Source organism: Microcaecilia unicolor, chromosome 12 (genome assembly GCF_901765095.1).
Source record: "Microcaecilia unicolor chromosome 12, aMicUni1.1, whole genome shotgun sequence".
NCBI lineage: Eukaryota > Metazoa > Chordata > Amphibia > Gymnophiona > Siphonopidae > Microcaecilia > Microcaecilia unicolor.
This window is the reverse complement of record NC_044042.1, coordinates 72,473,434-72,495,001: the sequence shown is the minus strand read 5'-3', so window position 1 is coordinate 72,495,001 and position 21,568 is coordinate 72,473,434. Positions and strand designations below refer to the sequence as shown.

Sequence of the window (21,568 nt, the reverse complement as noted above, 5' to 3'; positions counted from 1 at the left end):
ATAGCACATCACAAATTAAATCCGGAAAATCACATTGTGGAAAGTATATGAATTTATTTGCATTCTGCAGAGGGAAATAAGTATTTGATCCCCCACCAACCAGTAAGAGATCTGGCCCCTACAGACCAGGTAGATGCTCCAAATCAACTCGTTACCTGCATGACAGACAGCTGTCGGCAATGGTCACCTGTATGAAAGACACTTGTCCACAGACTCAGTGAATCAGTCAGACTCTAACCTCTACAAATGGCCAAGAGCAAGGAGCTGTCTAAGGATGTCAGGGACAAGATCATACACCTGCACAAGGCTGGAATGGGCTACAAAACCATCAGTAAGACGCTGGGCGAGAAGGAGACAACTGTTGGTGCCATAGTAAGAAAATGGAAGAAGTACAAAATGACTGTCAATCGACAAAGATCTGGGGCTCCACGCAAAATCTCACCTCGTGGGGTATCCTTGATCATGAGGAAGGTTAGAAATCAGCCTACAACTACAAGGGGGGAACTTGTCAATGATCTCAAGGCAGCTGGGACCACTGTCACCACGAAAACCATTGGTAACACATTACGACATAACGGATTGCAATCCTGCAGTGCCCGCAAGGTCCCCCTGCTCCGGAAGGCACATGTGACGGCCCGTCTGAAGTTTGCCAGTGAACACCTGGATGATGCCGAGAGTGATTGGGAGAAGGTGCTGTGGTCAGATTAGACAAAATTGAGCTCTTTGGCATGAACTCAACTCGCCGTGTTTGGAGGAAGAGAAATGCTGCCTATGACCCAAAGAACACCGTCCCCACTGTCAAGCATGGAGGTGGAAATGTTATGTTTTGGGGGTGTTTCTCTGCTAAGGGCACAGGACTACTTCACCGCATCAATGGGAGAATGGATGGGGCCATGTACCGTACAATTCTGAGTGACAACCTCCTTCCCTCCGCCAGGGCCTTAAAAATGGGTCGTGGCTGGGTCTTCCAGCACGACAATGACCCAAAACATACAGCCAAGGCAACAAAGGAGTGGCTCAGGAAGAAGCACATTAGGGTCATGGAGTGGCCTAGCCAGTCACCAGACCTTAATCCCATTGAAAACTTATGGAGGGAGCTGAAGCTGCGAGTTGCCAAGCGACAGCCCAGAACTCTTAATGATTTAGAGATGATCTGCAAAGAGGAGTGGACCAAAATTCCTCCTGACATGTGTGCAAACCTCATCATCAACTACAGAAGACGTCTGACCGCTGTGCTTGCCAACAAGGGTTTTGCCACCAAGTATTAGGTCTTGTTTGCCAGAGGGATTAAATACTTATTTCCCTCTGCAGAATGCAAATAAATTCATATACTTTCCCAATGTGATTTTCCGGATTTAATTTGTGATGTGCTATCTCTCACTGTTACCAATAACCTACCCTTCAATTATGGGCTGCTCATGTCTTTGTCAGTGGGCAAACTTACAAAATCAGCAAGGGATCAAATACTTATTTCCACCACTGTATTTGGATTTAGATCTTAGATTTAATCACCTTATCTTTTTGAGCTCAGGTTTGAAGAATTGCAACCCAAGTGCAGAGAGAGAGAGGTTCCTTCTACTACTACTACTACTACTTATCACTTCTATAGCGCTGCAAGGCATACGCAGCGCTGTACACCATACATGAAAAGACAGTCCCTGCTCAAAAGCTCACACTCTAAATAGGACAAACAGAACAACTAAATGGAATTAAAGAGGTGGGGATAAAAGGGTACAGGCCTAGTGGTTAGAGCACCAGTCTTGCAATCCAGAGGTGGCCAGTTCAAATCCCACTGCTGCTCCTTGTGATCTTGGGCAACTCACTTAACCCTCCATTGCCTCAGGTACAAACTTAGATTGTCAGCCCTCCTGGGACAGAGAAATATCCAGAGTACCTGAATGTAACTCACCTTGAGCTACTACTGAAAAAGGTGTGAGCAAAATCTAAATAAATAAACAAACGCTGTGTGCCCAAAGTGTCTCACAGGTCAGGGGCATCCCAACAATTTAGGCAGTGTTATAGAATATGTAGGTTGCACGCCCAACTTGCATGCCAGGATTTACACCAGGTTTCGGCATTGTAAGTCCTTCCTGGGCACTGGGCTTGACACCACGTTGCTTTTCTATAAAGGGCGCTTGGTGCGGAGCGCCTTTATTGAATGCGGATTTTAATACGGATCTTTCCAGCACCATTTACTGAATCAGGCCCTTACCTCCCTGTGGCCTACCTTTACCCAAAATGCAGTTGAAGGGCACTGCGAGTAGTAATAAACACCTGGTTCCTTGCCCCTTTGGAAGCAGACACCCAGTTCAGATGCCAAAATTTTGCTGCCAGGCCCCCAGAAGTAGTTGCCTGCACAGTTTACAACCTATTCAAAATTGTGCTGAATAGCAAGCCATACAATCAGTGGCATGGCTAGATATCTAACCTGGTACCTAGAGCAGTAGAGGACAGAGTGACTCCCTTTATGTCCTAACCAGAACTCAGGTGCAGACTGACAGTGATCTGGGCAATAAGGGTCATGGGCCCCTAACCGCCTATCAAAAAGGATTAAACTAGATGGAGGCTAAAGTAGAATGGGTCCTTGGGCACTGTCCCAATGGTCAGTCTGCCTCTGCCAGAACATGTAGTGGATATAGACTTGAGCTGTGCCTGTGTGATGCCTGCTATGGGGAAGACCTCGCAGTTCATCAGCCTCGGTATGCTCTGTCTCGAGTATGTGGTGGCAAACGTTCCATTGAGCTCTGGACTGGGCTAGTGAGGTAGTTCTTGAGCCCAACTAGAAAACTGGTCAACCAATTGAGCTTAACTGGCTAAAGAATTATTCAGAGCATCTGAGTGTTGAGGGATATCTGGAGGAGTTTGGGTCCCCTCCCCTGTCAAGCCAGCTGGGGAGATCAAAGTTGATTCTTCCTCCATTCCTTAGCAGCAGCAGACAAATCCAGAGACTTGTAGGTTATGACCATCTACCAGCAGGTGGAGATCGTACCAAACTGAACTCTGCCACATAGAATGATATGCTCCCTTGTTCAGTCAGTATTCTCTATCTCCAGGAGGGGGTGGATGGTCTCTCACAAACTCCTGGTTTCTTCTGTTTCGGTGGCTCCTGTTCTGGGTTCCCTAGTTCAGTTGAGCTTGGGGATGTCTAGGCCAGTAGAGGTGCCTGACTTGGGGTACCCCCTCTCCTGCTGCTTCATACTCACAGAACTTTGAAAAGCCAAAAAAAATATATTACTGCTGGGAAAAGCAGATTTCTGCATATGTGGTGTTCTGGAGGAGAGGGGGTGTCTCTGTGCACTGTCTGGATTCAGCCACCTGATTGGCATCAGAAGGCCTGTGAGTACTGATTCCTGATAACGCCATAAAAATTGTATGAATTTTCATTCTTCCCCTCTGTCAGGTTTGGGTTAGTGCTCCTGTGGCAGTACACTATTTTTTCTCTTTGAGCAGCCTTTGTGGGAGTTCGCCTGTGTTTTCAGGACAGTACTATTGGGCCAATGTGGGAGTGATTTTAGTGTGCTTTATCACAGTACCTCTCCAGTCAGCAACAGCCTTTTTTGGTCACAGGTTGCCATAATTGCTCGTTCTCTTTTTCTGTCTTTGCAGCTTTCAGGCCATTCTGATGCACCAGTTCTCTTGGCTGGCGGAGGGTTTTTTTTTTGTCTGCCTTTGTGGTTTCGGGTCTTGGCTCCTCGCATGGCAAATTCCCACATACGAAGCCTAGACCTTGCTGCTTCCAGGTCCACTCTCAGTAGCCCTTGTAGCCTTCTCCAGGCTACTACTCCCTGCTACGTTTTCATTCTGCAGCTCAATTCTTTTTTAGAGGCCTTGGCTATGCTGGCTTGTGCTGCCCTCTTTTCCTGGGGGAATGTATTTTCTTCTCACCTCAAGCTAAGGGGCAACATCTCATGGTTTGCAGCCCTCTGCTACATTTACTCCAGGTACTGGATTGTTGAGTTCCTTATTGGTAGCTGTGGCTCTATGCCACTTGGACTGTTTGTTTTTTTTTTTTGTTTTTTTTTTCTCATCTCCAGTGGCGGGGTCAGCTGGTGGCCTGTGTCCACACGAGCACCTAGTGGTGCACTGCTTCATCAGTCACCTTTTTGGCACATCGGTCATCCTGGCATGGCCTCCCTAAGGCCTTCAGCTCCCAATTGCATTTGCAGACTTCTTGTGTAGTGTTGGCATTTCTGCCTTGCAGCTCTCTGCACCTTGGGGCTGTTCCAGCACGGGCATTTGCCCTTCATATTATTTAGCTCGTGCACTATTGACCTTCGGGCGACTGTAGCCTTGTGACGTAGAGTAGGTGCCAGGTGGGATGCCCCCAGGTCGCAGCCTTCTGTTTTGTTGCTGCTGATCAGCAGCAGAAGACAGCATGTAGCATCTTTGCTGGCCTGTTCATGGCACTGTATCACAATTGCTGTGGACCTTTCTGGTACCTTCAGGCCACCAGTGGATGTCTGGAGTCTCCCTTCCTGCTACCGGTGGGACCCAATCGGGGCAATGCAGCCTCATATGTAGCCATAGATCATTGGAGTCGGATGCCTGTTGCTTAGGCATATGTTCTCTGGTCATGACTCCTCTTCATTCCCTTCTATAAAGGTACCCTGTGGTCCTTGTGACGCATTTTGCCAGACCTTGTCCGGTTGATGGTTTTAGATATGTTTAAGGCATCCTTCGGGGCATCTGTTCTTTCCACAGCTGTGTCTTGTTCCCACTCTACTTACGGACAGCTTTGCTATATCCCACAAGTCTTTGGGTTCATCTGCTGCTGATGACAAGGAAGGAAAAATTGTCTTACCTGATAATTTTCTTTCCTTTCATTCACAGCAGATGAATCCAGATTGCCACCCTGTAGGGACCTTTCCTAGCAATAAAATATTTCTCTATTTCAAGTCTGCTGAGCTGACATTTTAGGAGACAAGCTTTTTAATATTTGATTTTTTCACAAGCAACACCCCCCCCCCCACCCCCCCCCCCCCCCCCCCAATTCATTTTTCACATGGTATGCTGCATATTAAGCTGTTTTTAAGCCCTTGGTTCCGGTTCAGCTGATTTGCTTATTCTCTTGAGCAGCTTTAGGGAGAAATGCAGGTGGTATCAGGTTGAACTTGCCTGGGTGGGCGTGCCCAAATAGTGATGCAGCCGTTCCCACTTTACTTGCTTTAACTGCTTTTGCACTGAGGATGGCATGACCTGCTGTCAGCTCCATTGAAGGTTCAGGTGTCAGCATCATAGGGAAGCTGGGTGGCCTTTCACTGATTGTGAACCCAGGTGTTTGGATGGTTTCTGAAAGTGGTGTAGCTGACAACCCTCACCGCCCCCCCCCCCCCCCCCCCCCCCCCCAATACATCTTTCACTGCATTCATAGGATTTGAACCTTGTGCTGAATGTCCTGTTTGAGGTATTACATGCATATCCTTGAAGGACCTTACAATGAAGACTGTCTTTCTGGACACCATTGCTTTAGGGCTTAAAGTTACAAGCTTCATCTTGTACGGGCCCATTCTCCTTAGACGGGGCTGTTTCTAGCAACACTGTCCAGCCTTTCTGCCAAAAGTGACTTCTCCATTTCATGTTGACCAGAAGATTTATCTTCCTGCTTTTGAGGTACGAGGAATAGATGGTCCAGAAAGCTCCACAGTCTGGATGTGTGGCAGGCATTGCTCTGCTACTTGTAGGAGACTAAAGATTTTTATGTATGTAGTTTTCATAGACTGAAGGAGGGTTTGGTAGCTTCCAAGGCTACTATAGTGAGCTGGACCAAAGTCGCTATCAAAGTAATGTACCTTTATCCAAACAAACCTGTTCTGAGGGATCTGAAGTTGCAGCCAAAAATATTTGCATGGTGGCATCTTTGTCTTTTCACTCCTTTTGTGAAATATTACAGTAACAATGTGTTAGCCAGAGACTGCTTGGTCTTCAGCTGGGCAGTAATTCAGGGGGCCCTTATCTTGCTGCTCTGAGTGTGAGTCTGCTTAGGTACCTCCCATTTATACAGATTCATGTAGCTGAAATGCTAAGGAATATGAAATTTAGTCATACCTGTTAATTTCCTTTCCGCCATTCTAGACCAGTCTTGATGAATGGGTATATGCTCTCCTACCAGCAAATGGGAGACTGAGATACACTGATGGGTCCTGTGTATTTTAGCCCAGCCCCAGTTAGTATTCCTCAGTATCTCCAGCAGATGGTAGGTGAGCACTTTTGGTGGCCCAGTGACTGGTTTGGTAGACAGTGTTTAGGGTGTGCTGATTTGATCCTCTCACAAGTGTTGAAAAAAGAAAACAAAAAGAAGCAGCTTACTTGCTCTTGCTAGTAACTTTTACCTCTTTAGGTATCTCTGGCTGCTTGGAAGTACGGTCTTTGACCGTGTGGGCTCTAGCCTGGGAGTGCATATGCTGAAGCTTCAGGTTCCCTCCCCCCCCCAGTCCTCTTTGCAGAACTGTGTCAAGGCTGCCTCCTCCGTTGGGGCTGGGAGCTGAGAAGAGCAGCCATTGGTGTGTTGGGAAGCCTGGGATTTCTGGGCACCAGGCATGCTGGCTCCACCAGAGAAAGCTCGTTGAATTCTCTTGTTACATTCATCCTCCTAGCGGTCTCTGCCACATCTAGGAAGGCTTTGGGATCCTCAGGACCCCGTTCGGAGGCAGCTAAGCCATGCAGGCGGCCCCACAGATACAGACTTCTGCGGGGGACTCTGGTCAGAGGTCTGCAGGGGAATGTCCACCATGTTGGATGCCGTTGCCATGGCCTGCAGTTATTGAGGGAACTGCCTATGCTGGGTCCCCGGAATTCAAAGACCTCAGAATCGCTATTTTCCTCTTTTTACTGTTACATTGGGCATTCTGTCTCAAGAACAGATTACCTCCCCCAGCTTAGGTGGATGTCTTTGGGGCCCAGGAGCTGAAGGGGTCCTCAGAGACCAAGAAAAGTTGTGTGGTTAGCAGAACAGACCTGGAAGATTTGGACTCGGGGAGGGGGTGGGGTCTGTAGCTCCAGGGTCCCCTATGAAGTTTTCTCATGACTAAGATGAGCCCTTTAATCATTGTATAATTTTCTAAGTTGTTTATTATATAGTATGACTCTGTTTGTTGTTCAAGAGATAATCTTGTAAAAAAAATTTGAAATGCGTAAATAATTTTTTTTTTTTTTTTTTTTTAAAGCATCAGTGGAGAAATAAGATTTGAACTAAGGTGTTAAAAGCAAGAACTTTTCATTTTAGAAAAGCTCTTAAGGGGTTTGTTTCCTTCTCCTTAAAGATTAATCTAGCAAATTATATGTGTATCTTTCGTGTTTTTATTTTATGTGGACTGTCTTGACTGGAATTACTAATAGAAAATTCAACTCTGGCTTCCCTGGTTCTCAGTATTCTACTTTAACCACATGTGAGAATGCTGATCTCTGAGGAGCAGGTTAATGCTTGTGAAACACTGTACTGCATGTTTCAACCAATGGAGAGAAATTTATATTCCCGTGCTCCTGTTTTAACCATAGTACTTGCGATCTCTCTCCTACTCGGGAAGAGTGCCTGATCACACTAAGTGTTAGCAGCTGCATCAAAGTTCATCTTATTCCATCTGCAGGAAAATGAAGGCGAGATGACAGAAGAAGAGGAGGAGGAATCCACAGCCACTTCATCCGGTCCAGATTTCAACTACCTGCTGGGGATGCCCCTCTGGTACCTGACCAAAGAAAAGAAGGATGAACTGTGTAAGCAGAGAGACGCCAAGGTATATGCAGACAGGTTTTAACTGTGTGGTGACAGAAGCCCTTCCTGCTTCACACTCACTTCTCCATCCATGTCTGTTCTGATCACACACTAACTTTCTGAAAGCAGGAACTAAACAAAATTAAGATTTAAAAAAAAAAAGACTAGCAGATTTTGTGCGAATGCTCTGGCTAATGTGTTCCTGATTTTGTTTTTGTGCTGGGGTGGGGGGGTATTAGGAAGAACAACTGCTGGATATCAAGCAGAAGAATCCAGCAGACCTTTGGAAGGAAGATCTGGCTTTGTTTGTCGAACAGCTGGAGGTATGTATGTTCTTGACATGTCGTTTCCTTGTCTCTCTCTTTAGTGTTTACTAGTTTTCATTTTGAACTTTAAATTGGCATCATCCATTTTTTTTTTTTTTTTTATTTGTGTTTTATATTATGCTGTGACTCAATCAGACAGCTTAGCATGACTGGCCCACAGTGTTGTCTTCCCCTCTGATTTGTTCTGCCTTTCTGTTTCCAGCAATTGGAAGCCCGAGAGCGAGAGGATGAGCTGGTGGGTATGTCTGGGAAGCCCATCAAGGGCAAAGTAGGGAAGCCAAAACTGAAGAAGCTACAGCTGCAGGAGACGATGCCGTCACCGCACGGGAGGCGTGTGATACCGCGAGTCACCACTGCCATGAAGGCTGAGGCAACCAAAAAGGTCAAGAAGAGACTCAAGGTAAAGTGGCCAGGCTGATCAACTGTCTCTGCCCTTTCACTTTACCCCCTTTCAAACTTCCCACCCCCAGAAAAAGCACTGCTCTGCTTTCTGTCAAGGTCCCTTGATCCTGAAGCCTAGAAATTGCATGTAGGCCTTCAGGGAGCTGTATGTGTCTCACTGCATCTGTTTGGAATTATTTTGCTATCGCCTTGTCCTACTTCTGAAAGATGGATCTGCAGACACCAGGAACTACTGTATTTTTACACATATAATGTACGCACACAATGCATGTAAATTGCATGTCTATGTAAAAATACTCATAATGTGCGCTGTTCTAGTTTTTTTACTGAGGCGTGCTAATTGCATAATTAAAGCATTTGTGTTTAAGGGTTTTTCATTTTAGGTTTTTGCAAGTTTGGTGCACAAAATTTGCCAAAAAAGAAAAAAAAACCCTAACAAATGCACTAATTTTGCAATTAGCAGTTCTTAGTAAAAATACACTGGTATAGTGTACTTAAGCATATTGCTCATGGGGTAGGTGTGGCTTGTAAAAACATATGAGCATTATAAGCATAAAAAAATACAGTAGTTCTATCAAACTATCTATATTCCACACACCATCTCCCCAAACCTAACACTTTTGTCCCTTGTTGATGTGCAAAGGTGGCTTTTTAAGCTTCAGGCTGAGTGGCAAAAGGCTTCTGGTGTGGCTTTTTCCTCAACCTGCACTGGGTGGCTGTTGCAACTTACATGCTGACCAAAAAAGATAAAGTTTCTGTCCTCTCTATTAGGGCGAAGATCCCATTGCAATAAAAATGGAGTTCGGAGAGGAAGTTGAGGGAAGCTCCCCAGAGCAGAGCAATCGGGAACCCTTGAGCCTGGCTGAACGGTTATCTAAGAATGCAAAGACTGATGCAAGTAAGTGTCATTTGCTGTCCCCCGCCCCCCTCCCCTCTTTCCTGGAGACTTGTGCATCATCGGAAAAGAGTGGGAGGGGCCCAAAAGGAAACCAGATCTCTCTATTTGGGCACGTTAAGCATTTTGTTTTAAAGACTGAAACTGCTGGGCCCAAAATAGTTGACTCCTGATGAACAGGATGAGACACAGATACAATGTTTAAAAAAAACAGAGGAGGGTAGAATTAGTTATATCATAGTAACTAAGCTTTGTTACAGAGTAGCTGCTGCAGGTGACATGACCTAACTGATGCTTTACTGTCCTCAGGTGCAAAAGGTACCAAGGGGAAAAAACAGGCCAAGCTGCCATTCAAACCAGTGAAAAAAGAGAAACACAACCTCTGGTCTGGATCAGACAGCGAGTCCGTGGACAGTGATGAACTAAATGCAATTGAGGTGGCATCACGGGAACACGTTCCCCGTCGGGCAGCAGGTCAGAACCACTTATATATGCTTTCCTTGCACAACTGTGCTGATAGCTATCTGGGGCAAAGTGAAGCCTGCAGGGATTTCATGTTGATGCCTCATGTTCACTTTAAAACAGCCAGGCCATAACTGGGAATACTGTAGAACAATAAGTAACTAGATGAAAAACAAGTTAATATACATTTTTATTTTCACACTTGTATTACACCTTTTATCATGTGCTTTCATATAATATCAGTATCAAATTTATTTTTATAGACTGATAAACTCCCCTTTTTCAGGGTTCAATGCGATTTACAGTGGCACATAAAAACAAAACCAGCAACACACAATATACCTTTCAGGTCTGGTACAGTTTACAATAGAAAAAATATTCAGCAACAAACTAAGTTGCCTAATATTACAATATACTACATCAATACATTTTAGTTATAAATCAACAAACAGTCATATCCACCTAACTAAAGAATCTCCGGGGAACAAGTAAGTTTTTTACTTCTTTCTGAATTTTAGATAACTTGTTTCTGTTCTAATTGAAAGATGTTAAAGAATTCCATAGTGACACCCCTTAACTGAAAATATATGCCACAGAAGGCCTAGCACACTCACCTGGGGCTAACCCTGCAGCCACCTGGAGAGTCTGTCTCCAGCACTTCTCAGGTCTGGCTACACCACTTGTGCTCTGTACAAGCACCCTCCTCACCACTGACTGGGTCTTGCTTGCCTATGGGCGAGTCTCCCATTCTCAAGTTATTCCCCGGTGATTTGTAGGTACTTGGGCCACACTCGAGTCTTACAGTTCTAGAAAACACCCCACATACCTAAACCATAAACCACCAGGATTCTTAGTCCAGGGCAACAGAGCTAATAAAGTAACAAGGTTCATTGTCACAAAATTAGAATAGTGAAACATGGAAAAGTAACAGACAATAACAGGTAACTGAATTGGGATCAATGTTAAAACTGTCTAAACACTTTGTCATTACCTGGGTAGCGCCTGGGAAACTTCAGGAAATTAACTGCTCACAAGCCTTGAACAGGGTCTCAGGACAGAGATGTTTACGTCTCTTCTCCCATACTGAGACTGAAGATTTCCAGCTTATTCAATCAGAGCCCAGAGCATAAACACAGGGGAGCTTCTGACCAATAGCAACGCAGATTACTTCTCAGCTTAGGCGGGAAGTAGAAAACAGTCACTTCTGTAACAACTTTATAAACAAAGGGCAGACACCATCTGCTGGCCAAACAAGGGAAATGCACATTATAAAAAAAAATAGCTATACAATTTACAAGCAGGAAAATTCCCTGTTTCGCCACAATATAAGCAATTTTAGAAAAACACACGATCTTAATAAGAGGAAGGCATAACGCCAAATTTCACAATCTGGTTGAAAATGCAAATAGAGACAGAAGCTATAATCTAATCGCTTTAGCTTGTTTTGGCATCCAATATGTTTGTGGCTCTGAGGACTGTGACAGTATGTGTCTTTAGGTCTGATCTTCTAGATGTAATTGATTCCTGTTTAATAGATAGGAAATCCACCCAGGTCTCTTCTTTGAATGGGGAGTGCGCCTGGTGCAGTAGAGCGTGAGTGTTTTTGAAGGATCTGCTCTGATAATACTTAAAGCGCCTTCCACTCACTCCTTACAGCAAAAGCCACATATGTGCTCAGCTCAGATGAAGAGGACTCCGATGAAGACAAGGAACCTTGCCATAAGGAGCTGAGTGAGGACGAGTACATCCCCACGCCAGTAGATACCTTAGAGCCCACCATCCCCGTCACTAAACCCAAAGCGGCCCCCAAGTGAGTAGAGCATGCTGTGGGGCATGGAGCAACTTTTCAGTGCTAAGGTGGGAGGATGAGGTGCCTGTAAGGTAGTGCTGCTCAAATTTTTATCCAGTAGGACCCTATTTTAGCACTTATCATATGATACCAGATGATGAAATAGTAGGACCCGCATCCCTCCCCCTCCTCATACTTATCCAAGGAATGAAGGCAGCAGCAGTTAACACAGACCCCGGTGCTGTGTGATTTCTACTAGGCCCACATAGGAGGGACGGGAGCAGGGTCTCTGAACATTTACTGACTCAAAGGCCCCATGTTGACTGCCACTGTTGGGCACAGATCACAATGAGGGAGGGGGGGGGAGTAGCTCTCATTCTGTGACCCCAATTAGGGTCCCAAGCCAAAGTTTTGGAATTGCCATGGGGGGGGAAAAGGAAGAGGTGGGTGTTGATGGCTTTTGTGTCAAGCCCAACAGTTACTTTTATCCTGCAGGAAAAAGAAAGAAGAAACTTCAAAAGAACGCAGAGCAGAGGCTGCCCCAGCTGTGACCGCATCCACCAGTACGTATGCCAAGTGTCCTGCATGGAATGTTGCTACTATTGGAGATTCTAGATGGAATGTTGATATTCCACTAGCAACATTCCATGTATAGTAGCAGTAGAAGCCTGCCCTTGCAGATCAGCAACGCGGCTGCGCAGGCTTCTGTTTCTGTGAGTCTGACGTCCTGCACATACGTGCAGGACGTCAGACTCGCAGAAACAGAAGCCTGCGCAGCCGCGTTGCTGATCTGCAAGGGCAGGCTTCTACATGGAATGTTTGGAGGAGTAGCCTAGTGGTTAGTGCAGTGGACTTTGATCCTGGGGAACTGAGTTTGATTCCCACTGCAGCTCCTTGTGACTCTGGGCAAGTCACTTAACCCTCCATTGCCCCGTGTACAAATAAGTACCTGTGTATATACTATGTAAACTGCTTTGATTGTAAGCACTGCAGCTTTTTCCTGACTGCTCGTGTTTTCACAGTTGAAATCCTAGACAGCGACAGTGAGAACAGGGTACCTGTTGCACCACCTTCGGCCTCTGTTGTGCCCAGCGAGAAACCGGCCCCTAAGAAGCGTGTACTTGGCAAAAAGACCACAGCAAGTGCCACCAGCAAACAGGGTAAGATTTGGCTTGTCTTGTTTTTGTGGGTGGAAGGTAACGGTAGATTTGAGATGTGGTGTCAGTCTAACAGAGCAGCAAATATGAAATCTGATCAGCGCTTCAGCTTCCTTGGCCAGCGTGATAAAATGAACATCTGCAACACCTCATGCAGCTGTTTACAGTGAGTGCTGAGGGAGAGGAGAGAGACACGTTTTAAATACCTCCCTTGCATAAATGCACAGGAGGCAGTCCTCTTCCATTTGAAAGGAAGCTCTGGAATGAGGGGTCATCACATGAAGGTGAAAGACGGTAGGCTTGAGAGTAATTTTTTTTTTTAATTTGATTGTTTTTATTCAACATTTCAATAAAGAAAATCATACAATACACTTAACTGCAGCCACAAGGCTACCAACTCTCCAAAATTCCTCAAACTCAACTGTAATACATAATCAACATTGTATTTTTCCCCCTACCCAACCCTTCCCCCCCACCCCTCCTCCTCCCACTATCCTCCCGTTCAGGCTTGGGAGTAATTTTAAGAAAATATTCCTTTATGAAGAGTGGTGGGTGTGTGGAGTGGTGGAGTCAGATTCTGAATTCAAGAAAGGATGGCAGTATGAAAGGAGCACATCACACAGGAGAAGGTCCTTTGAGAAATACTTTATTCATGTGGGGTCTGTTTAAAAAAAAAAAAAAAAGTCCGACACTGACCATGTTTCGCCCACATAAGGGCTGCGTCAGGGGCTAAAGTAGACAAGCGGTCTTTATAAGCCACTTCACCTCCAGTCTATGCCAAAAGATGGCAGCCTCACCCTTCTCTTGGGCCTCTAGTTCTGTATACCTGCAATACTTTTTAGTAGGAGGTTTTGTGGCTGCTCTGATGATGTGATTGGAGCAGCATATTGAGACCACGTTCACAAGAGGCAGCAGGAGAGAGTAGCAGAGGACTTGAAGTGCTACTTTGTTGCTGTTTCAGGTAAGCAACAGCCGTCCATCTTGGAGGCCCTGTCCAAGCCCAAGGCAGCAGTGAAGCCAAGCAAGGCCACAACCAGCAAGGCTACAGCTCCAAAAGCCAATTCCATGGACTCTGACGCTGAGGCACTGGGCCCAAAGAAAGCTGCTCCCGCCAAGGTGAAGAAAGTGCGCAAGAGGAAGACCTCAGATTCAGAAGATTCTGACTCAGATTTTGGGCTGAAGAAGACAACAGCCATTAAGGTAAAGACCTGCCCATTTCACATTGAACAGGCTCTTTTTGTACTTTACAGTGTGGGGATTTTCAGTATAAGGACTCCTAATGTTTAAGTGATCATTTATTTTTAAGCAGTATGAACGAGCAGGTCTTAAAAGCCACAACGCGGCTGAATGCTAGAGCTACCATTGTCTTTTGGGTTTTTAATCACTGAAGTTCACCACATGCTTGTCACTTGAATTATTTAGAGTGGCTTATCTCCTGCTTTTCCCTTTTCAGAAAACCAAACGGGCAGATGAGAGCTTTCATTTCAACCTGGACTCTGATTCTGATACGAGCTTGGCCATGGCCCCCCGAGCACAGCCGCAGCGCATCAGGAAACCAATTCAGTACCTGGAAGAATCAGATGATGACATGTTTTAATTGACATCTCTTTCCACTTTTTACGGGAGTAGTGGTAGTCCATCTGCTCGTAGAGGCTTCTCCACTCAACCCCTTCACTTCCCAGACTGGGAGTTGAAGCACATCACTTTTTATCAGCGAAAGACTAGTGTCCTTAAGCTTTTTAAAATATACAATTCTTAATTTTCTCTCCCTCCCCGAGTTAAGACTTGACACAATAATTAGCTTTTTTAATGAGACTTCTGTAACTTTAGATTCCTTAGAGAAATGGGCCTGTTGAAGCACATGTGGCCCTTGGGATTTTTATACCAGGAGTTTCCAAGAGTAGATAGGAGAAAAACATGAGGTTCAGAACTTGTAATATTAAAGCAAGTTTTTAGGCTGGACCAGTTTGTTCAATGATAGCACTGTTATGGGGGATATCCAAGTTTGATCCCTGCATCCAGGTCCTGCTCTTCAAGTTGGAAAGACCTGGGGAATCTGCAGAGGTGTTCCTGCACCAACAGTAGGACCAGTTGACCAAGCTTTGGGGTGCAAGTTGTGGTTTCTGGTTAAGAACAGTGCAGTAGATTGCTGGTTACATTTGGGGGGGGGGGGGGTGGATAAAAATGGTGGGAGGCAACTGGCATAACAGCCAATGGAATCGTATGATTCTGTAGCCCCAGTGGAAGATCTAGAGAGCCAAGGTCAGACTTGTCTTTGAGTCATCTGAGTCAGAAGCATATCCACGTTGAAGGCGTGTGGGGAGCAGACTGCTGCTGCTGTTCATTTTAATAGGCATGGGCACCATTAGAAGTCCGTTTGGGGGACCAGTTGCTCCCCTGGCAACCCCCCCCCCCCCTCCCCCCTTGCTATGTCTCTGATCTGAGTGTCGCCTTACTATAAGGCAGATTAACCGTAGCTTCCTGCTTGTTTCCTTCTGGGAACCACACGCTGCCTTTTCATGCTATGAGGTCACTGCCACTGGTTGTCTTCTAGGTTTAGAGAATTTACACTAAGTGTACATCCACCCCAGATAACATTCATGCTTGGGACAATGAGAGGTCAGGTTATGGATACCAAAAGATCTCATTTTGTGCTTTTATCATTACTGTTTTTGAGAGAGGGTGGGTGTTGGTCCTCTTTCCTTCCTCTGGTAAGGAGGGGGAGGGGGGTTTCTCTTCTCTAGAGCCCCCTACAGTGCTGTGGCTGGCGGTGTAAGCACTTGCCTGAGCAGGGAGGGAGGGAATGGTTGGGTTTTTTTTGTCCTGAACTTGCATGGTCAGTGGGGAGGGGAAAATGTTTGCCCCTCTGTTTTTATAGCATAGGACTATATGTTTAATCTTTTTTTTGTTTGTTTGTTTTGCATATATTTCGGCTCGTATGGTGTTCCTGTTGCAAACAGGATTGATGGGTGGATAGAAAAGGGGCAGTTTGGGGGTTAGAAAGGAGAGGGGTCAGTTTGCATCAGGATCTTCTTTACTCACAGCTGCTGACTAGTGTCCAGCTGCTGGTTGTAAAGACGACTTTTTCTTTATAAAAAGAAAACAGATGTTTGAGGGGGGGAGAACCTCATAAGCTTTCTTTTCCTGAAGGGGCCCATCTAATAGTGGGTTGCTTTCCCTGAGCTGCTCAAGGCTTATTCCTGGTTTTCTTAGCAGTTCATGATAGGTAGAGCTCCTTTCTCTTCTCCCCCCCCCCCCCCAAAAAAAAATCCTCCACCATCTTCAGACTTTTCCTAGGCCTTTGGCCGTACTCCACCAGAATGCCTTCTCTGGAAGTTTACTGTGACTCCTTTAGCCCCCCTCCCCCCAACTTGGAAAGAGAGGACCAGAAATACATTCCTCTCTCTGTGTTAAATGTAACACACTCATTTTACATGATTCTGCCTCTACTAGAGGTTCATATTGTATTTATTTCCATTTTTCTTTGTGTATTTTTATTCTGTGTCTCAGCCCAGACCAAGCAGGAAGGTTTCAATACAGGATGGGGAAAATAGTTCTGGTACATGTGGCCTGAATAATTGTACTTTTCCCTGCTGGACTGTCTTACTGATGTCAAACACATGCCCTTATCAGTGAGAGTTTTGATCTTGGCTTATTCGTTCTTTGCTCCCCCTCCCCAAATGCACCCTGTGGTGGCTTCCCCTTGTATCAAGCACTTCCTAGCCCCTCCCCCAAACTGCTGTAAATATGAAATTGTTTTCCAGACCTTTCATGCTCCCTGTGCTATCTTTAACTCTTTTTTGTATTTGTAAATATTTGCTCAATAGTTTTATAATGTCTTTTTGAATGTTTTGTAATAAATGTTTTTCACTGATTATTGAACAAAACCTCGCCTGTTTGAATCTTTTTGCCAACAACTTTAATTTTGGATTTCAATGTATTGGACTCTGCAGGTTTGAACAGAGAAGCTTGGCAGTCTCGCAGCCCAGGGCAAAGTTGCCTAGTGTTGCAGTAAGGAGAAGTTAATCTGTGGCCAAACTAGAATATGGGGAAACATTCACCTTTCTGGGGGAGAAGGAGGTCTGAGAAATCTTCGCTGGTCCTGCTGTGTACGGATAAAGAGGGGAAAGTAAGGGGTGGAGCTTATGGCAAGACATTTTAAGAAATGTTTGAGTTGGGTGGTGGGAGGCGGGGATAGTGCTGGGCAGACTTATACGGTCTGTGCCCTGAAAAGGACAGGTACAAATCAAGGTAGGGTATACACAAAAAGTAGCACATATGAGTTTATCTTGTTGGGCAGACTGGATGGACCGTGCAGGTCTTTTTCTGCCGTCATCTACTATGGTAAGGTTCTTCCAACAGGATTTGAGCTGTGAATGGTTTATGTAAAAGAAACTGTTTTCTTAGAAGTTAAACTGTCCCTTAGCACCATCCTTCATTCCCTGAGAGCTTCGAAAGGAATGCCTCTTTCTGTAGTGTCCCTTCACTGTTCCAGAGCTTGTGGGATAGTTATGCCCATCAACCAGCAGGTGGAGATAGATATCGCTGAACTGAGCTGTGGCATATAACCCTCTTGGCCAGATGCTCAAAACTCTCTGGTGCTGTACAGAACCGTGCTGAAATGTACCGCTGTTACAGCGCAGCAAAGTACTTCCTGAAGCTCAGTGCTAATGGCATAAAAATTTGATGTTCGCTGTTAGCACTCAGCATTGGTAAATGAGGGGGGGGGGGGGGGGGGGGGGGGGGCCGTGCCCAGCACATGTGTACAAGACCTGTGCAAAGGCACTGGGGTTCTCCACTGGCCACTGCATGTATGAAGAAAACTTTGAGGTAAGTCCTCCAACACCCCAAGACTGAGCTTGACAGCCTTAGTTCACAGAAGAGATGCTTTGGATTCTTATCTACAGCCCTCCTCTTGGCCACTGGGCTATTCTCCGCTGTTTGGTCTCGCATGACCCAGGGGCTGAGAGTTGCTCTTTTTGAAGAGCCCGGCAGCCAGGAAGGAGGGCTGTGCTGTGCAGAGGGAGCAGCTGCCGCCAAGGTCTGGGGCCACGAGTTGCCTGTTTGGACACACTACTGCCAACTCAGAGCTGGCATAGGGTTTCCAGCAGTAAGGGTGCCCTCCTTTTGCCTCGCTGCATGCTGAGCATTGGAGGGAATAGGTAGTACCCTTTATTTGCATATTCTTGACTACGATTTGCATCCTATTGCACTAATCCTTGGTGCACTTGTTATTCCCCGCAGTGGTACGCTGGCAAATGTGGGTGCTAGTCCAATGCCAATGGCCTCTCTAGTGTCCTTGTTTGCATCTGAGACCTCTGTCAGGCTCCGCAGCCCTTCAGTATTTATTATCTCTGATGGGTGGATGGTCATACTTACAGCCTTAGGTTCTGGATAGTGTACTCCTGGTTTGTCAGCTGGCTCACCGTTGAGCAGATGGGTGTTTTTGGCTCCTGGGAGGACAAATCTGCAAGTCTTCAGATTGACTCTGGCAGCCTGCAGTTCCCCCTCACTCCAGCAAGTGGCACACAGCAGGGGTGTAGCTAGGTGGAGGCATGGGCCCCCACAGATTTAGTCCTGGCCCCCTCCACTCCCCCCCCCCCCCCCCCCCCCCCCCCCCCCCCGCAAGGTACTTTTGCTGACGGGGGTCCCCAACCCCCGCCAGCCTTAGTCTTCTTCAGTGCCGGTCTCCAGCGTGTTCACTCACTTCGCTGATCTGTGCTGTGTATCAGGACTCGCAGAGATCAACGAAGTGAGCGAACGTGCCAGAGACTGGCGCTGAAGATGCAAAAGTACCTTGCGGCGGCGGTCAAAAGTGGGAGGGGGGAGCGGCGGCTGGGGGAAGTGGGCTAAAATGTGCCTCCCACCCCCACCTTGGACTCTGGACCCCCTCCCACTGAGGTCTGGCTACGCCCCTAGCACACAGCACCTTTGAATTAAAAAAAAAAAAACCAGTGACAGACAACTTTAGTTCTGCTGGGAGGAGATGATCAGCCTTTTATTGCTACTCTGAGCAGACAGTGCTGTGGGGAAACCAGTCAGCAGTGGTAAGTCTGACTTGTTATTTCTGTTGGTGCCAATTTGGGACAGAAGGATATTTGGATTAAGGGGACAGATTGCACACAGTTATTGTCAGGGGTGCAGCAGTGTGGGTGTTGGTGATATGGCTGATCCAGTGCAGTCTTTCAAGACATCCTCCCGTTGCAGAGTGAGTGCAGCATCAGTCCTCGGCCTGCTGTTAGGTATGCAAGCCGAGACAGTCCAGAGAAATGCCAGATAAAGTAGGGGAGAGCTCTTCTCAGGCAGGTTTGCTGCTCAGTTCAGTGTCTTCTGTTCAACCTAGCCAACTCTTAGAGCACAAGAACAGTCACCATTTTGTAGATGCAGAGGCTGTGTTTCCCCCTGAATTTGTCCTGTTAACATCAGGTCTACTTATGGAAGCAGGGTCAGCCTATCTCGCAGGTTTCATTTCTGTGCATTCTGACTGAGCTAGGTTCTCAGTCCAAGGTGGCTTCAGTAGAGCAATCCTTCAGGGAGCCTCTTGAAGAAGAACTGCCCCCTGAGGAGGGGGATGACCCAAAAGTGCTCTGGCTCTTTTCATAGGAGGAGCTCAGCTCTCTGATTTTCTGCGGCTTTGGCTGTCCTGTCTAGTGAAGACCCTTCAGCAGCCACCTCAAGGTTCATCTATTATAAAGGGCCTTTGGGATCCATCAAAGGTATTTCTTATGCACCCCAGTATTCGGGACCTAATCTTGGCAGAGTGGGTCACAACCAGTGCTGGATTTAGGGTAGGGAGAGCCATGGCTCGCCTACACTCTAGTGCATGAAAGAGGAAGAAATTCAAGCTTCCTCAAGTGGCTTCTCTGGTGACAGTGATGATTAAGACAACCACCTTCTTCCCCCCCCCCCCCCCCCCCCCCCCCCCCCCGGAAGATGGGATTGCACTCAAGGACCTTCAGGGCAGGAACATTGAAAATGCCTGGCAATCCTTTGAAGTTGCTTCTTTGGGTTTTCAGGTGACCTGCTTGGGTACTATTTGGCTGGTGGTAAAAGAATTTCCAGGCTCTGCTGGTTATTATGAAGATGCAGGCATTTTAATCAAACTTTGGGGAAGCTAGATCCTATCAGAGCAAGTTGCCGTGATTGTTTTGAAGCATGAGTACTGGTCAGCTTGTAGTGTTAGTAGGGAAACGCAATCAAATGGCATTTATATATTATTTTTTTTTTTATTTTTGTTACATTTGTACCCCGCACTTTCCCCACTCATGGCAGGTTCAATGTGGCTTACATATTATATACAGGTACTTATTTGTACCTGGGGCAATGGAGGGTTAAGTGACTTGCCCAGAGTCACAAGGAGCTCCCTTTGCCTGAAGTGGGAATCGCCTTCAGTTCCCCAGGACCAAAGTCCGCCACCCTAACCACTAGGCCACTCCTCCACTGTTGCTACTATTTGAGATTCTACATGGAATGTTGCTATTCCACCAGCAACATTCCATGTAGAAGTCGGCCCTTGCAGATCACCAATGTGGCTGCGCAGGCTTCTACATGGAATGTTGCTAGTGGAATAGCAACATTCCATGTAGAATCTCAAATAGTAGCAACATTCCATGTAGAATCTCCAATAGTATCTATTTTATTTTTGTTACATTTGTACTCTGCGCTTTCCCACTCATGACAGGCTCAATGCGGCTTACATGGGGTAATGGAGGGTTAAGTGACTTGCCCAGAGTCACAAGGAGCTGCCTGTGCTTGAAGTGGGAATTGAACTCAGTTCCCCAGGACCAAAGTCCACCACCCTAACCACTAGGCTCTTGATTGTAATTTTTCAGAGCATATAGTCCTCACATTCAGTAACATGGGCTTTATTATTCTGGGTTGTGCATTAGGCTCTTATAATGTCTGCAGTGTGGACCAGTATCGACTTCTTTAACTGTTTATACCGGAGTTGGCGAATGCCTTACGGTACTATGTAAGCCACATTGAGCCTGCAAATAGGTGGGAAAATGTGGGATACAAATGTAACAAATAAATAAGGATCCATTATGCTCATCCTTAGTGTCATAAGTAAATGGGAAACATCCCAATGCTACTTTCTCTTGTTACTTGTGCACAGTTTGGAGAGGCATAAAAAGCTGGTAATCGTGACTTTTTTTTTTTTTAAATAACACATTCTCACTGTGTTCCTGACTCGTATTCGACTACCTATTCCGTCTTCTAGGAGTGCAGATTCTATTCAAAGTTTTGCTCCTGCTCCCAGTTGTGTGGTTGGGAGCTTTTAATCAGTGCTCCTGAAGTGATTATTGGAAGGGAGTCAAGTGCGGAAAGAGCTGTCAGATTTTTTTTTCTTCTTCTTCATTGTCTGGGAAGGGTCATGGGCTCTGCTCAGCATCACTGTCACTTGGCAGCAGTCTATTTTGGGCGCTTAGTTCCTAGAGCCACAAACAGAGTGCAGTGGGCCTGGGCAACTGACTTTGAATCCCACTGCGGTTCTTTGGGACTCTGCGTGGGTTGCTTGGTGAGTCCACTAGGGACAAAAAAAAAAGTACCTGACTAGACAGTAATACGTAAACCGCTTTGGTTGTATCACAGAAAGGCGCAATATATATGCGATGCATCTTACATAGATTCCAAAGCCCTTTCGCAGTTACTGACCTTTGTAACCTCAAGGATTTTACAACCGTAGAGAGGGGATGGCTCCACGGGGCATTGCATCCTATTTCACGTGGCAGCAGAGGAGCAGAACTGCGCACCTGGTTTCCTGATGAGAACTTGCTAGGTAAAGATGGGGTCAGAGACGATGCAGAATGGCTTCCTGCTTTTAAAAAT

The 21,568-nt window shown here is 46.1% G+C and overlaps 1 protein-coding gene across 1 annotated transcript in view; it reads left to right on the top strand.

Annotated features, from left to right (window-relative positions):
• The window catches only part of TOP2A (DNA topoisomerase II alpha), a 69,817-nt gene extending 53,816 nt beyond the window's left edge, over nt 1-16,001 (top strand). Inside the window, exons 26-35 of the mRNA XM_030221053.1 lie at nt 7,584-7,730; nt 7,948-8,031; nt 8,237-8,434; nt 9,208-9,334; nt 9,641-9,805; nt 11,450-11,603; nt 12,078-12,145; nt 12,605-12,742; nt 13,701-13,939; nt 14,193-16,001. Of these exons, the coding sequence (XP_030076913.1) occupies nt 7,584-7,730; nt 7,948-8,031; nt 8,237-8,434; nt 9,208-9,334; nt 9,641-9,805; nt 11,450-11,603; nt 12,078-12,145; nt 12,605-12,742; nt 13,701-13,939; nt 14,193-14,336 (1,464 nt within the window). The 3' untranslated portion in view covers nt 14,337-16,001. The remainder of the gene's footprint in view (nt 1-7,583; nt 7,731-7,947; nt 8,032-8,236; nt 8,435-9,207; nt 9,335-9,640; nt 9,806-11,449; nt 11,604-12,077; nt 12,146-12,604; nt 12,743-13,700; nt 13,940-14,192) is intronic.
• The last annotated feature ends 5,567 nt before the right edge of the window (nt 16,002-21,568 follow it).